The 17,954-nt window shown below is 42.5% G+C and overlaps 1 protein-coding gene across 3 annotated transcripts in view; it reads right to left on the bottom strand.

The window, feature by feature from the left end:
• The window catches only part of LOC147879939 (uncharacterized), a 68,864-nt gene that overhangs the window by 27,021 nt on the left and 23,889 nt on the right, over positions 1 to 17,954 (bottom strand). The window contains exon 5 of one of the 3 annotated variants that reach the window (XM_087372033.1): positions 9,961 to 10,294. The exons of the other annotated variants lie outside the window; for them this stretch is intronic. Within the exon in view, the coding sequence (XP_087228159.1) occupies positions 10,220 to 10,294 (75 nt within the window). The 3' untranslated portion in view covers positions 9,961 to 10,219. Of the gene's footprint in view, positions 1 to 9,960; positions 10,295 to 17,954 lie in introns of those variants that run through there. 3 annotated transcript variants of the gene reach the window in all.

Raw genomic sequence — 17,954 nt, 5'->3', positions numbered from 1 at the left:
GGAAGTGAGCTCATGGAAAGGGGTAAACAGTACAGTATGTTCGTGGTCACAAGGCAAGTCATAAATGCTTGGAATAACCTTACAGGGACAAGTTAATCTCTTCATGCAGCAAAAATATGACCAGGGAGCTTTCTATGCCTTCTAAGTATTGTTGGAGTATATGCTCGTTTATTTGCCTCGGTGTTTGAGTTATTTCTGATTGCAGATATTTCCCTAGTATAGGGAAGAGATATTCGGTTTGGTTCTCAATTACTTTCAATTGATGGTTACGCCTGGTTAGACACCTTTTCGGGTTAGGAGATTGAAAAGCCGTTTCTAAATACCGTTTAAGGCGGTTTTTTTTTTTTTTTTAAACACCTATCGACCTAAATGGAAGTAGAAGAAGAAGCTTCTAGGGTGGATCCCGTAGAGTCGGGAGTCCGGCCGACCCCACAGGTGTCGCGCCCAACAGGCCATACACTATCTGGTAGAATTGCATTATTGGAGGATGCCTTGCAACAGATTTTAGCGCAACAATCACAAGCAAATGTAGGGCAATCTGAGCTCAAGAAAATGGTTCATAGTATGTCCGCTAGACCATCTCGTGAGGACAAAGGTAAATCTCCAATGGAGGATGCCTTGCTAGACCATCTCGTGAGGACACTATCTGGTAGAATTGCATTATTGGAGGATGCCTTGCAACAGATTTTAGCATAACAGTTACAAGCAAATGTAAATGAGCTCAGGAAAATGGTTCATAGTATGTCTGCTAGACCATCTCGTGAGGACAAAGGTAAATCTCCAATGGAGCCTGAAACTAGTGTTCATACGGTCAGAGCCTAGAAGGACTAAGGTGCCTAATATTGCAAATTATAGGCCAGAAAAGTATTCTGGTCGGATGTCTGACCAAAGTTCCGATATCATAGAGACCTGGTTACACAAATGGGATGAAGCCTTCGCCATTTGTGAAATCATGAATGATATGAAGAAAATCTGCGAGGCCACCCATATGTTTAATGAGGCAGCGGATAGGTGGTGGATAAAACAGCAAAAAGATGGTATGGCATCCACTAAATGGGAGGGGTTTAAAAAAGAATTTAGGAAACACTTCTTACCTCCTGACCAAGCATCCCGAGCTTGGGATCAGCATCGAAACCTTCGTCAGAGAAATTTATCAGTGGCGAAATACACTGATAAGTTCAGAGAAAGTGTAATGAAAGTTTATGAACCTCTACCTCACTCAATCCAGGTAAAGGATTTTATCTTTGGATTGAATGATCGGATTAAGATGGAAGTTGCGGCTAAGTATGCGAACACGCTAGATGAAGCAATTGCCATAGCCCTGAACTATGAAGATGCCAAAGGGAACAGACCAAGTGGGTTTGTGCAGGACCCAAGTTGCGACTCGGTATGAGTACCCGAAGAATACTGGGTTTAAGAAGAAGTGGATTAGCAAAGGGAGTGCCTCACAGCCTAGTGGTCAAGCCAAGCAGACGAAGCCAATCGAGACTCCTAAACCAAGTACCACCATTGGAATGAAAAGAAAAGTAACACCAATGGCAGCCCGGGCTTGGTCGAAGTCTTCTTTGAACCCAGAGCAAAGAGAAAAAGCGAGGAGAGAAGGCTTGTGTTTTGGATGCCTTCGGCCTCATCAGTGGAAAGACTGTCCACGAAACAAGGATCATCGGATGGCTGAGATGGTGATCTCAAAATGCGACGTGGAAATGGAGGAAAGTCCCAGAGCAGAACAGATGCAGATTCAGCTAGCGGGATCTTCTCAAAGTTCAATACCTGTTTTGTTATGTGTGTCTGTTGCTAAGCTAGTAACTAGTGCACGTGATAACGTCATGTCAAAGCCCGCAACAACGGGGTATACAACCTTTAACGATACGGAGTTAATTAAGATGAAAGGGCAAGTAGTCAATCATCATGTCATTGTATTCTTTGATTCAGCGTCAACGCACAATGTAATTAACTCCAAGCTTCTAAAGAGGCTAAAATTAAAGACTAGCCCATCTGACTGCATGCATATACAGTCAGAATGGCAGACAGAAGTTCAACTGAAGTATGGGACCAAAGGGTTACCTAGTTGGAACTTTGAATTCATGACTATGCTGAGAAGCTCCATTTTCAAATGACAAAGCTTGCTCATGCAGACATAGCCCTGGGTAAGGCTTGGCATTCTAGGAAGAATCCAGCCATAAATTGAAAAAAGCACATTTATCAATTTTCCGTAATGAAAGTTCGAAAAGCTCAAGAAGAGTTTTTGTTTCTTTGTACAACATCGATAGAGCCGATTGATGGTGCTTCGGCTACCACTGATGTTGCCCAGAATGGAGAGATGGCCAAGCTGGCTGATCAAATAGCAGAGGAGTTCTCTGATTGTTTTAGGGATGAGTTACCTTGTGGGTTACCTCCAGAGCGGAATGTTCAGCATAAGATTGAACTAATCCCAGGGGCAGAACCTGTAAATAGGCCTCCCTATAGATTAAGTTTTACCGAAGAAGCGGAGGTACGAAGACAACTGGAAGAATACCTCAAGTTGGAGCAGATTCAACCCAGTTTCTCACCTTTTGCTTCGCCAATGATATTTTAAAAAAAGAAAGATTACAGAGCATTGAATAATATCACTATTAAGCACAGGTATCCGATGGCTCAGATCGATGATTTGCTAGATGCGTTACATGGGGCCGTAATTTTCAGTAAGATAGATCTTAAATGTGGCTACCATTAGATCCGTATTAGAGCCGAGGATGTGCATAAAACCGCTTTTAGAAGTAGGTTTGGACATTATGAGTTTTTGGTAATGCCATTTGGACTTACCAATGCTCCAACTACATTCGTCATGCTTATGAGCGATTTACTACGTCCGTATATCGGGAAGTTTGTAGTACATTTTATTGACGATATTCTTATGTTCAGTAAAAGTACTGCTGAGCATTACGAACACTTAAGAATAGTGTTCAGTACTTTGAGGAAAGCCAGTCTTTATGTAAATAAAAAGAAAACTGTACTGTGTATGGTAAGACTTGAATATTTAGGATTCATTATTACTCCTGAGGGGGTAGAAATGGATCCAAAGAAAGTGGCTGTGATACTGACTTGGCCTATCCCTCAGAGTTTGACCGCTTTGCGATCATTCTTGGGATTTGTCCAATTTTATCGAAGGCATATCAAAGGATATTCCGAAATAGTATCGCCATTGACTGAACTGACCTCAGATAAAGTATCTTTTATATGGGGACAGAATCAACAGGAGAGTTTTAACACCATAAAACAAGCTGTGGTCTCAGGACCGGTGTTAAAAAAAGTTGATCCCCAGAAACCGTTTTTCCTTTAAACCGATGCAAGTGGCATTGCGGTAGGAGCAGTTCTCTCCAAGAGGGAAGGCCAATAGCCTTTGAAAGAAGAAGCTTTCTCCCTCTCAACGAAATTGGCCAACTCATGAATTGGAGTTGTATGCTGTTATCCATGCTCTGAAAACATAGAGACATTATTTATATGGATCAGAGTTTTATGTTGATGTTGATCATCATACTCTGAAACATTTTTGTAAACAACCTGACTTAAGAGGCCGCCAAGCTAGCTAGGCAAAACTCATGCAGGAGTTTAACTTCACGATTCGGTACCGAAGACGAAAAGATAATAAGGTTGTTAATGTGTTGTCACACATTTTGCATAATATGAGTTTCACGGTCTTAGAAAATGCTCTAATGACCAAGATAAGAGAAACTCAAAAGAGGAACGAGTTCGTCCAGAGCCTTTGGCCTAAGGCTCATGTATTCAAACCCGGGGAAAAGGGTGACCTGGCATCTAGAAAAGGCCAAACTTATGCAAGATATACCATAAGAGATGGTATGCTGAAAAGAAATGCCAAGGTAGTAGTACCTAATCAGAATGATCTCAAGCATAGAGTCATTCAACAATGCCATGATAGCCCATGTGCGGGACATCCAGGAGTCGAGAACACATATGATCTCGTGAAGCGAGATTTCTTTTGGCCAAAAATGAAAAAACATATTCATGAATATGTGACACGTTGTTTTTCGTGTCAGGTAAGGAAGGAAGAGCGGGTGAAGCCACCCGGACTTTTACAACCTTTGGAAATACCACTAGGTAAGTGGGAGAGCATTTCCATGGACTTTATTGTAGGTCTGCCTACGACACAAGGTGGATATGATTCTATCCTTGTGGTAGTTGATCGTCTTACCAAGATGGCTCACTTCATTCCAACTAGAGAGTCTGTTAGTGCCCCGCAAGTAGCGGACTTGTTTATTAAACATATATTTCGTTTGCATGGATTACCCAAATCCATAGTGTCAAACATGGATGTCAAATTTACCAATCATTTTTGGACTGCAGTGTTTGAGACACTAAGGACTGAGCTGGGAATGAGTAGTGGGGATCATCCAGAAACGGATGGTCGGACGGAAAGAGTCAACCAAATTTTAGAAGATATGCTTAGAGCATATGTGTCATTGAGGCAACATACATGGGACAAGTGGTTGCCACTATTAGAATTTGCCTACAATGATAGAAAATATTCCTCTACAAGGTTCAGTCTGTTTGAGCTGAACTATGGTTATAGACCAGCAAATCCAACTACGGTTGGAGTACCCTAGAAAGTGCCTAGTGCCGCAAACTTTGTAGTTCAGATGCGGGAGATGCTAGCACTTGCAAGAGCTAACATCCGCCAAGCTATGGATAGAGCTAAGGCGTATGCGGATGAAAGCAGATTCGTTAGAGAATGTAAGGAAGGAGAAAAAGTTTTTCTCAGAGTTCTTTCACACTCTAAGTCTTTGACTGCAGGAGAGTGTGCTAAGCTATCACCTCGATATTGTGGGCCGTGGTTAATTCTAAAAAGAATAGGCAAGGTAGCCTATAAATTAGAATTACCACAGGGTTGTAAGGTGCACCCAGTGTTTCATGTTTCTCATTTAAAGAAATTTTTGCATACAGGTGACTCACTAATCGAGGGTGTTGTTTTATTTCAGGAGATAGAGAATAATGCAAGACGCAAACCAACAAGAATCATGGACCGAGGAACAATGCAAGTACGCAATCGAAAGATACCCACGGTGTTGGTTGCATGGCATGGTTTACCTCTATCAAAAGCTACCTGGCAATCCGTATACCAGTTACGGAGAGTGTTCCCAGACTTTATCATCGAGGACGCTGATGCCTGAAGAGGGAAGGAATGTTACGCTCAAGTTGAGGTGACATGACCTCGGAAGGGTCAGTAGACCTTGTCTTTTGAAGGATCAATGTTTGTATTATATTTGTTTGGGCTTTACGTAAAGGATCAGAAAGGAATCAAAGTCAAGGTCCTTGGTGAGGGTGATATGGCACTAGACTCATTGAGAGTGGGCGAGCTGAGGGAGTACCTAGGGAGCGGCGCATATGCACTTTATGTGAGCTACAGGAGATTGAGTCACAAGAGAATTTCATCTTGAGGTGTCCAGTTCACTACGAGCCGCGTGGTCGCTTCTATTGCCTCTTCAGAGATAGCTTCGAGCTACATCCGCGCTTCCTCACCTTTCCAGACCAGAGATGCCTAGCCGCTTTCATCCATGACGTAGTTAGACAACCGATATCACTTGCTCAGATCAAAGAGACAAGGACGGGAAACACTGGCAGACTCCTCTCAAAGCATGATCATAGAGTTCTTCTAGCCAGACCGGATAGATTATCACCAACGAGACCAGGATCCACTGTCTAGTCATACCCAATAGAGGATGGATATGCATATTACACTTAGAGACATCCCCTCCATGTTCAAGGTAGGGGTACAACTGACTGTTATCGCACAGGTCCGACGCAAAGCTTCTACCATGAGACCACACCGGGCAGCGCCCACGGATAGTCGACATGTTACGGAATTGTATTTTTTATATTTCTTGCTATGAAAATTATTTTATTTTAGTCAAGTGTGACTATGACAAAGTATTCCATGGGAGCGCACCGGACGCGGCGAGGGTCCTAGTGGATGCTTTGTGGGGTTCAGTTGGGGACGCCTAACAACCTGTGTTTTGCCAGGCTAGATGGTTAGTATTGTGGGTGATTTCATGTAAATACTAATGTTGCTAGTGTTACTGGTATTATTGCAATTGGGCATAATGTGTGTATTTTGATGTTTGTATATCAAGCGTGCAATCGTGTTGGGATTAGTTGGTGTGATGATTCATCAATTGATTGTAACAATTACTACATTAGCGGCTTGAGTACAGATGATGAGTTGGATAACGAGAAACGGAGAAGGTGAAGGTGATTTAGATTAATCGAAGTATGAAATGGTTGCCAAAGGCCATGGGCCATATTGTAAAATAAAACGTGGGCTAATTTATTTTATTAGTTGTGGATGAGGGCATATTAAGCCTTGGAGCTCGTGGAGCTATGTTGAGCAATCCCTCTAATTGTTGACAATGGATGCTTTTGGATGTACTATTATTGGCTCTTTGCTTTTTTGGAATATACATTATAAATGCTCAAGATGGGAAGCAAGAGCCACCATCTAGAAGCAATCTTTGGATAGGAAGATGGAGAGCCACGATCAAAGATGACTTAATCTTAGCGCGTGAGGACAAAAAAAGATTCATATTTTCATAGAATGAATGAAATTTGAAGCAAAACTAGCATCATGTGATTTCAAGCATGGAAATTGTACGGAAATCGCAGCAGGGATGTCCCTCTCCTAGGCGAAAGACCAAGGCTACTTAATTTGGAAGAAATAGAGGAGGTCCTAAAAGAATTTCAAGGAGAATGTGTTTGCACAACTATTTTGAATCACCAGACTTGCGAAGCTGCTGCGACAAAGTATTTGCTCAATGAAGGCGAAGAGCACAGCTGAAGACTCAAATCAAGGAGGAATTCAAAGCCACAAACTGGCCGAGCAACGAATTGGAAAGCATGCTGAACAACTCTTCGTGACAAAGGAGATACGCATTCTTTCCTCCATATTTTCATTTTGTTTGCTTCTAGTATATAGGTTTTCGTTCTCTCTTAGAATTATTCATATAGAGACAAGAAAGAATGGTGGCTTAAGGGTGATAAAGAGTGAGAGATCATATTAAAGTAGGATTATCTAGGTGATTGATGATTAAGTAATACTTCTCCTTTTAAATTTGGAAAAAAAAACACTTGAGTTTTCAAAGGAAGATAAGGAAATACTATATGTGGCGATTCAAAATACTCATGGTTTGTTTGAGCAGATGCCAATATAGAGATCTTTAATTGTTTTAGATAATAAAATTATTGCTACGTGATACTTATGGTATACTTGATGAAATTGTTCTACTCAATTGAGCTGGATTGGGGAGAAATTAAATTGAAGAGAAGGCATATACATGATGACGTTTTTGCTAAGCAAGAGGGAAGGCATGATTGTTCGTTGGCAAGCTTTTTGCTCTAGTAATTTATTTACGATATTGCTTTTATGGATAATAAAAAATAGCCATAGGTTGTGCACAAGAAGAGGAGTAGGACTCAAACCTACAGCAGCTACTAAGCCTGTATGAGGCACAAGGTCATCTAGGAGGAGTCTACAGCAGGAGGTTCAACAAATAGAGCCTGCGTTTGGTGCACTACACCAGCCTATATTTGCTGCAGGTGTATACAGATTTGGAAGGTCTCCTACTTGGATTTGGCATCTACAAGAAGTGTTCTCTTTTTATATATGCATGCACACAGAGTGAGTTGGAATTGGACGTGATATGTGATCTCTCCCAAATCTCTATTCTGCTGTGACTATAGCAAGCAACTATTCTCTAACATGCCTCACAAGACTAGGCTGCACCGCACATCCACAAGGTTTGCGTACCCACTCATACACAAACTTCCTAGTGCCTTTGGACTGGACCTTGGGTGTGAGCTTGTGTGCTAAGCCATAATGCTTCGTTGACGAGGAGAAAACCAGATTATATAGTTTAAACCTATGACACAGACATAATCTTCAGACACAAAAATCTTTGAGTATTTTAGAGATACCCTTATCACTCATATGCACGATAGCAGTTTGGGTCAATAACGTATTGGAGTTTGTACCATAACATGGCCCAATGGTGAGATCAATCTATTAGGAATCGTGTGGTATATGCCAAATTTGGTGCATAATTTGCTGTTTGGTGGATCTTTACAGATTCACATATGAATGTACACTTCCTGAGTTGTGACCCTAGGAATTCTAGGATTTACGATTGTGCTAGGCCTATTGTGTAGTTGATTTTATGCATGGGTAGAAGGGTCATGGGGTAAAAATTTTAAAAGAAAATTTTAATTTAATTAATCAAAATCATAAAGCTGTTTTGACCTTTTCATTGCTTTTTTCTTAGCTTTTCTTGCTTTCAATTGTTTAGAAGTAGTGTTTTCCTACTTTCTTGTTCATTCTTGCTTATTGCATGCTTGAGTTCTTAGATCTTCTTGCTCCAACCAGCCAGCCATTCCCTCCTTCCCCATAGACTTTACCCCCTAATGTCAGGCCAAACTCATCCTCTAAAAACACAACATAGTGCAGTTTCAATCTCATGATAGTCACTCACAAGGTTGAAAACCATAAACTCCATCATGCATAGCAGGGACTAGCTACTATGACATCCCCACTGACGTCATCAGCGCCCAACAATGGGTGTAGACCATAGTATAAAAATATGCTCTCACACATACAAATCCACACACCCACACATACTTGAGCATTCATTTATACAAAGTCTTCGTACTGAGTTTCTGTCGGCACTCCGGAGGTGAAGGGCAGACTCAGCCATGATGAAGGCTAGCACTAAAGGAGAAGGCTAATCAAAAGGTAGTCCAAAATCTCTTCATTCAAGCTACAACTACTTGTGAAGTCTAAACATTTTCATTTTAGTCTCTCCCCAACGAGCATCTAATTCTTAATCTAGCTGATAGGGCAACGCACCATTTAAGATAGAAAGAATTATCACAAAACCAGCAAGCCGCAACTTGGACGAAAACTTCACAAGGTGAAATGTGCATGTCCGCTAATACGGCAGAAGCATATACCTAGATGAATCGAGGAACATTCCCAAACTCATCCTCTAAAAACACAACATAGTGCAGTTTCAATCTCATGATAGTCACTCACAAGGTTGAAAACCATAAACTCCATCATGCATAGCAGGGACTAGCTACTATGACATCCCCACTGACGTCATCAACGCCCAACAGTGGGTGTAGACCATAGTATAAAAATATGCTCTCACACACACAAATCCACACACCCACACATACTTGAGCATCCATTTATACAAAGTCTTCGTACTGAGTTTCTGTCGGCACTCCGGAGGTGAAGGGTAGACTCAGTCATGATGAAGGCTAGCACTAAAGGAGAAGGCTAATCACAAGGTAGTCCAAAATCTCTTCATTCAAGCTACAACTGCTTGTGAAGTCTAAACATTTTCACCTGTAGCCCACTGTCCACATAATACACATGTAGCAAAGACTTGGTAGGAGGAAACGTGGCCAATATTGTGCAGGAAAGGCATCATCAACATGATTCAAATGGACCTTAGTAGGTGCCACACACTCGACAAGAGTGCACTCTCTAGGATTTTCAACCTTAGTATAAGGAGTCCACAATACCAAAAAAACAGTTCTAATTTTTCAAGACGAAAAGCTTAAAGCCCGAAAACCATCACTAGATTGTAGAAGAAGATAAGATTGTTCAAGAACCTAGACAAGATATTCAAGCAAAAAGTAAGATCGTATTTTCAAGAATCTTCAATGTTACATGCATGATACCATCCTCTGGCATGTGGATTATAGAGGGCATACTACTCTAGTCTAGAACTAGCAATGAAAGGCCACTAGTGGCCACATACAACGAAAGAGGGACAAAATTTTAGAGATTGATTTATTTTCATGAGCCAACGCTTTGACTATTTGAACAATGCTAAATCTTGATACACTTACTCAATGCCAGTGAGGGATTGCGTAAGCCAACCCTCATTTCTTCATTCATCACCTCACTCCCTCCGATGTTAAGCCTTCGGGGTTCATCACACTCTTGTGTAGAATTGTTCAGTGTCTTGGGCCACAGAGATGGAAGACTTGTGAACACAACATTGTCGCCAAAAGCCACAATTCTCTCGGAAAGTCTACTTCAGCTTGTACTTTACCCATTGTACATTACCAACTTTTGATAGTCTTTTGAGTATTGCACTCTCCACAATGGCACCTTCCACCATGCCAAGCTATTCATCTCATAGACATTTTTAATTTTTTAGAAACATTAAAACCCTTTTCTTCTTTCCTCTAGAAGAGTGTTAAAAAAGTAGAGGGAGGTTGCTTGCTGTCGCCAACACTCCTGCAGCAGAAAATTGCGTAAACAATTGCCCAGAAATCACACAATGCTAGCTCAAATATCACTCCTTTCCTTGATGTCTACACATGTGAATGTAGATAGATGCAGACAGTTATTATAACTATGCTCAGAAGTAGAAACAGTATATATATATATATATATATATTGCTCCAAAGATGAACAAAACCTTGTACAAAGGTGTGCACAGTGTGCCACGATCTAGCAGCTAAGGAGCTGCTTAGGTGTGGACCCCTGGCACTGCAAAACGGTTCTCCTAACTCCTCCTGGCACCTTCAAAAACTGTCAGCCTGTGTTCTCTCCTAAGGCTTCAGTGGGCTGAGTAGATGCCCTGCAACAGACCTCCTTGCTGCTCTGATGGACAGCCAAATGTGAGGTACTGTTTGCACCCTGATCCTTGACCTTCTTGCTACATCCATCTGCAGCCAATGGTGAGGCGCAAATATGATTCCTGTCCTCCTTGATGCTCTGATGGCAGCCTCTTGTGAGGCTCTGATGTGTGTATCTCTGGACGTCCTTGCTGCTGGATCTGCAGCCCAAACTGAGGCACCAAAGACCCAAAACAGTGAATGAATGATCTGCCCCTTGAGGGGCCTCTATATACAGGCCAGATGCCCCCTGCATGCAGACAGTCAAGCCGATGTGGCCGCATGGCAGCCTGCCACTGGCTCAATTGCTGCTGCACCTCCTGCTGACCCTGTCTGCAGTGTACCCATGCAGTCTGCCGACCTGAACTGCTGTGCTGCTGCCCTGGAGCCAGGCCTATAGATGGCCCCAGCCCCCCAGTAGCTGCTGCTGCTTTCTGGGCCTCTGCCCCATCCCAGCGCTGGTGCTCCTGTTGTTGTCTGCAGGGCCTTCATCATGGCCCTGGCAGTGCATGTGTGCTGCCCTACGCGCAACACTTGCAGGGCCTTCTGCTCCAGCCATCTCAGAACATCTCACAACCTCCTGTCTGCTCCAGCCCCCTTTTTGAGCTGCTGGCAACCAGGTACCGATCCTGGAATGACCCTGTAATTGCTGCTGCCCTGCAGCAGTCCTTCCTCCACGCAGCTATATTTGCTGCTAGCATGGCAACCAGCATGCTGCCCATTGGCAGCCCTGCTATCCATGTCAGATCTGCATCTGTGGCAGCCTCTCTCTCTCCCCATGTGACTGGTACACCTACCTATGTCCTCCTCATATGGAGGCTCACAAGTGGAGAGGTGACCATGATAATCCTAACAAAGAGCCCCTTTGTTGATGGCTATACTTTTGGTACAGCCCCTACCCACTTGAGTTATTGGCCGACCTGTACCTGCATTTACCTCAAAGCTTGGCATGCCAATGAAAAATCTAGCCTGCTATTTGCGGGTGCTGCTTATTGATCTTTTTATGCATAAGATATAGAATATGATAAACTGCTTTTAAGCATCAAACAGCACAACATCAGCCCTTTCCTCAGAAATGTTGAGAGACCACACTCAACATCATGTGATTACATGTGAATAGCACTAAAACATATAGAGTGCTATAAAGGAAAGGGTTAGATTGTTACGCTCAAGTTGAGGTAACATGACCTCGGAAGGGTCAGTGGACATTTTCCTTTAAAGGATCAATGTTTGTATTATATTTGTTTGGGTTTCACGTAAATGATCAAAAGGAATCAAGGTCAAGGTCCTTGGTGAGGGTGACAATGGCACAAGACTAGGTGGATCTAAGGCTAAGGGGTCTAACTGCATTAAAGGTGCCAAGGGGCAAATGATTTCAATGATATCCCAAGAGAGGGGTAAATGATGCATTTAGGAGATGCCCTCAAATGATTACATTTGGCGGACTAGATCCATCCAGGGATATGTGGGCTCTATGTGTAACATGCAGGTTTTTCCTACTTACGTATTTTTTAGGAGGTTGCTACAGTAGGGGTTGGTTGGGTCGAACATAGTTGTGCCTACGCCCGTGATTTGCAGGAAAAGTTTGGCGTTAATGGTTTAGTCGTTTCATTCGGTATCAGAGCGGTCAAAGTGATCGTCGATCCAAGATTGTGGTGAAGCGTTCTTGCTGCTGTTGTAATTCTATTGAAGAAGTGCACAGAGCTATCACGTACACGGAATTGGGGCTTGGAGGAATATGCAAGCAGGAGCTTTCACATTATATGTTAGTGATCGTAATAGTTAGTATCAGAGGCGTCGATGCATTACGCGACGGGTAGTTAATATCCGGATTCATGCCTTCGTCGTGAACGTGGGTGATATTATGAAGAAAGGTCTGTTGTTGATCATGGACGAACCGGAGTTTTAGGAAGTGACGTGAACGTAATATTCATCCATACAATTCCTTTTTACCAGCGCACGTCAACCGACATGGCAAAGCTAGGCGTCATCTTTCAGCATCGGCAAAAGCTAGAGCTATTGTAGTGTATGTGTAAGAAGCTGTCGAAAGACTGTTAGCGTTCAAATCGTGGGATCAACTGCTATGCGTTATGATAGTGGTTGGCTTTGCTAGTCGTGGGATCGGGATCTGGCAGTCAAGCGGAGCTACATGCATGGGGAGCTTGGTTGCAATACAGTTTGCCCAAGAGAAAAAAAAATTAATTGATTAAGGAATTTCCGTCGATCACTGACGGAATCCCGTTTTTTTCCGTCCGAGTATTGACAAAACTTGACGGAAAATCAGTTTAGAGGCGCTTTTGAGTGGATTTGGATGTATCGAAGTGACGTGGTGTCGAATAGAGGCGATCAGGAGCCTGAACACTGAAGTTTGGACCAAGGAGCTTTCTATTTCTTTATGCCTTGTGTTGGGATATCTCAAGGTGTATGCCCCAACCACACCTTGGGTTCTATGTGTGTGTGCTAGAGGCACAGTTAGGTGCCCATAAGCACTGTTAGGTGGTAGATGCCACATAGGATGATTGAGAGATTCTAGGAGCTGATTGAGGAGATGATTGTGGAGCTCAGAGGTCATCAGTGATGTCAGTGATCATGTAAGAGGTGCCTACATAAGGACCTCACCTTTCTTCATTCCATAATCAAGCATTCTCATTTTGTGTTCACTTCATGCTTTCCCTTTAGTTCCCCAACATGGTATCAGAGCCCTATGATCCTCCTTGAGCCCATTTGTGCCACATCATCTTCTTCTTCTCCATCTTCTTCTTCTTCTTCATCTTCACCATTTCTTCCCCTTCTTCCCAAAACTTGCTAGAGCTTGTTCTCCCTCGTCGCTTCACCATTCTCCAAGTCCTTCTGGCTGGAGATACCCCTCGTATGGGCGAACTTTCACCTGCAAGGAATTGAAGAAAGGTCGTCGCTGCTGGTCGCCATTTCCCGAAAATCGTCGAAACTCTCTTTTTGTGTATTCTCTGTTTCTGCTCCACCTTTCTCTAATTCCTTTTAGGGGAAGCTTCTCCATACCTTGGGCTATCTTGTGTTGAAATTTGAGCAGCAATGGCTGCATATTCAAGGAGAAAACACGGAAAAACCAGTCGATCTTCAAGCTGCTAGCTATGGCGTGACGTGGAATTGCGCCTCTCCTCTTCAGTGGCTCTTCTATGGTATATGAGCTTTGTTTCTACCTAGAAAGCCATGTTTTCTTTGCTCTGAAGAAGGAGATACAAGCCCTCCAAGTTCAGGCCTCTGTTTTGGACAGTTTTGACAAGGTTGTGAGTTTAATGCTACATTAGATGCTACTTTAGCATTTCTGAAATTTTAAAGTGTTGAATAGCATCAGTATAACTGTGGCTACAACTTTGCTTTAAGTTGCTATACCTAGATTTGTTTGGAATGCTTTCATTTAGCCACTTCTATGAAGCATGGAAGATGAAGCATCATTTCCATTATGATTTTTAGTATGCAATTTGGTCACAAGTCCTTGCTACATTAAATGCTTATACTTTGAAGCTTTTCAGCTTTTTTTCTAGCCTTGTAAGAGAGTAGAGACAATCCATTCTAGGTTAGACCCTCTCATGGCTACCATCTTGAATATGGATAAGTTCAATGGTAAAGGCTTTCACACATGGCAGATGAAGGTTAAGTTTACATTGATGAGGGAAAACCTCTGGGGGCTTGTCAAACCAGCTTCAACTTCTTCTTCAACAGCCTCTAATGCTGGAGAATCCTCAGCTCCGACACGCCCGGAGAGAGATCTTGCTAGAGAGGAGAAAGCCTATGGCATCATTGCTCTTGCCTTAGGAGATGACTACATTCATCACATCTCTGACTTAGAGTCTCCTTCAGAAGCTTGGCAAAAGCTTGACATTATTTTTGGTGCTAGCTCTCACATCTCAAAATTGTCACTTAAGATTTCTTTCTTTGAATTGAAGATGGTTAGTGGCACTCCTCTGGCAGGCCATGTCAATCTTATGCCGAGTCTCATGACTCAACTTGCTTCTATCAACTCTTCAATCACTACAGATGATGCAATGGCAGTATTGCTCAAAAGTATGCCTGAAGATTATGATCGTGTTGTTACCACTTTGAAAAATCTTCCTAATCCTAATCTTGAAGGTCTTATTTCTGCTCTTCAAGAAGAAGAAAGGCACATGGAACTCCGGAGAGGCAATGACACAGCATACCAGAGAGGCAATGACACAGCCTATGCCATAAAATTTCAAAAGGGTAAGTTTTCACCTTGCAAACATTGTGGGAAGACTAATCACCTCTCAAAAGACTGCTTCAAGATCAATCCATGCAAACACTGTGGCAAAAACAATCACCATGAAAAGTATTGTAGAGCCAAAAAGGAAGCAACTACAAAGTCAGAAACTACCAATCTACTTTCATTTGATGAGTCTCCACATGATGAAGATTATGCTTTTTGAACCATCTCCATATATGCTCCAGATCTCTCTTTTTATGTTGAGTCAAGGTACTCAACCTGGATAGTCCTCCAAGATGAATGAAATAAACTATTGTGTTCTTTGTAAACACCTCTGGTCACCATATGATGTAGGCCATCTATATGTGTTTTGCTCCATAATACCTACTGCAGACATTGTGTGCATGTACATGCAGGGGAGATAACTATTGGAAGGTCTTATGTATCCCTTTTGTTTACCTCACACCCTTGGGAATCCTTGCTAGCATGAGATCCTAGCCATAGATTAATCCTTGACCACCATGAGATGGCATGAGAAACTATGAGACTAGATGAATCCTCGACATAGCCTGAGGCATTCCCTTGAAGGGGGGTTTGTTGGGATATTTCAAGGTGTATGCCCCAGGCACACCTTGGGTTCTATGTGTGTGTGCTAGAGGCACAGTTAGGTGCCCATAAGCACTGTTAGGTGGTAGATGCCACATAGGATGATTGAGAGATTCTAGGAGCTGATTGAGGAGATGATTGTGGAGCTCAGAGGTCATCAGTGATGTCAGTGATCATGTAAGAGGTGCCTACATAAGGACCTCATCTTTCTTCATTCCATAATCAAGCATTCTCATTTTGTGTTCACTTCATGCTTTCCCTTTAGTTCCCCAACACCTTGGAGTTGTTTGAGTTTCGAAATTTTATTGTGGGTTTGGTTATCTCACGTTACTAAAGATTGCTGATATCTCCCCAATATAGGGAAGGCGTGGTTCTTTCAATTGCGAAGTTCTAGTTGTTTGGATTGCAGGCATTCCATAGCATAGGGAAGTTGTGACAGTTTGTACTTAACAGTTTATTTAGAGTGCTATTTTTTTATTTATTTTTTTAACCCAATCGACCTAAATGGAAGTGGAAGAAGAAGCTTCAAGGGTGGATCCCGTAGAATCGGGAGTCCGGCCGACCCCACAAGTGTCGCGTCCAGCAGGCCATACACTGTCTAGTAGAATTGCATTATTGGAGGATGCCTTGCAACAGATTTTAGCTTAACAATTGCAAGCAAACGTAGGGCAATCCGACCTCAGGAAAATAGTTCTTAATATGTCTACTAGACCATCTCGTGAAGAGAAAGGTAAATCTCCAATGGAGCCTGAAACCAGTGTTCATACGGTCAAGCCTAGGAGGGCTAAGGTGCCTAATATTGCCAATTATAGGCTAGAAAAGTATTATGGTCGGATGTCTGACCGTAGTTCCGATATCATAGAGACCTGGTTACACAAATGGGACCAGGGCTTCGCCATTTGTGAAATCAGGAATGATATGAAGAAAATCCGTGAGGCCACCCATATGTTTAATGAGGTAGCGGATAGGTGGTGGATAAAACAGCAGAAAGATGGAGCCGCATCTACTACTTGGGGGGGTTTAAAAAAGAATTTAGAAAACACTTCTTACCTCCTGACCAAGCATCCCGAGCTTGGGATCAGTATCGAAACCTTCGTCAGAGAAATTTATCAATGGCAGAATACACTGATAAGTTCAGAGAAAGTGTAATGAAAGTTTATGAACCTCTACCTCAGTCAGTCCAGGTAAAAGATTTTATCTTTGGATTGAATGATCAGATCAAGATGGAAGTTTGGGCTAAGTATGCGAACACGCTAGATGAAGCAATTTCCATAGCCCTGAACTATGAGGATGCCAAAGGGAACAGACCAAGTGGGTTTGAGCAGGTTGGGACTCGGTATGAGTACCTGAAGAAAACTGAGTTTAAGAAGAAGTGGATTAGCAAAGGGGGTGCCTCACAGCCTAGTGGTCAAGCCAAGCACGCGAAGCCAATTCAGACTCCTAAACCAAGTACCCCATTGAAGTGAAAAGAAAAATAACACCGATGGCAGCTCGGGCTTGGTCGAAGTCTTCTTTGAACCTAGAGCAAATAGAAAAAGTAAGGAGAGAAGGCTTGTGTTTTAGATGCCTTCAGCCTCGTCAATGGAAAGATTGTCAACGAAACAAGGATCGTCGGATGGTTGAGATGGTGATCTCAGAATGCGACGTGGAAATGGAGAAAAGTCCAAGAGCAAAACAGATGCAAATTCAGCTAGCAGGATCTTCTCAAAGGTCAGTACCTATTTTGTTATGTGTGTCTGTTGCTAAGCTAGTAACCAGTGCACCTGATAATGTCCTATCAAAGCCCGCAGCAAAGGGGTATACAACCTTTAACGATACGGAGTTAATTAAGATGAAAGGGCAAGTAGCCAATCATGATGTCATTGTGTTGTTTGACTCAGCGTCAACGCACAATATAATTAACTCCAAGCTTGTAAAGAGGCTGAAATTAAAGACTAGTCCATCTGACTATGCATATACAATCAGAATGGCGGACAGAAGTTCAACTGAAGTATGGGACCAAAGGGTTACCCAGTTGGAACTTCGAATTCAGGACTTTTGAAATGACAAAGCTTGCTCACGCAGATATAGCCCTAGGTAAGGCTTGGCATTCTAGGAAGAATCCAACCATAGATTGGAAAAAGCACATTTATCAATTCAAGATGAATGATGTGTTGTATTACGAGATGAAAAAGAGATACCTCAAGGAGCGTTGGTTTCCGTAATGAAAGTTCGAAAAGCTCAAGAAGAGTTTTTGTTTCTTTGTACAGCATCGGTAGAGCCGATTGATGGTTCTTCGGCTAGCACTGATGTTATCAAAAATGGAGAGATGGCCAAGCTGACTGATCAAATAGCAGAGAAGTTATCTGATTGTTTTAGGGATGAGTTACCTTATGGGTTACCTCCAAAGCGGAATGTTCAACATAAGATTGAACTAATCCTGGGGGCAGAACCTGTAAATAGACCTCCCTATAGATTAAGTTTTACCGAA

This window comes from Dipteris shenzhenensis, chromosome 33 (assembly GCF_047967505.1).
Source record: "Dipteris shenzhenensis isolate YYH24624 ecotype China chromosome 33, Dip_SZ_1.0, whole genome shotgun sequence".
NCBI classification, from domain to species: domain Eukaryota; kingdom Viridiplantae; phylum Streptophyta; class Polypodiopsida; order Gleicheniales; family Dipteridaceae; genus Dipteris; species Dipteris shenzhenensis.
This window is presented reverse-complemented; position numbering and strand designations above follow the sequence as displayed.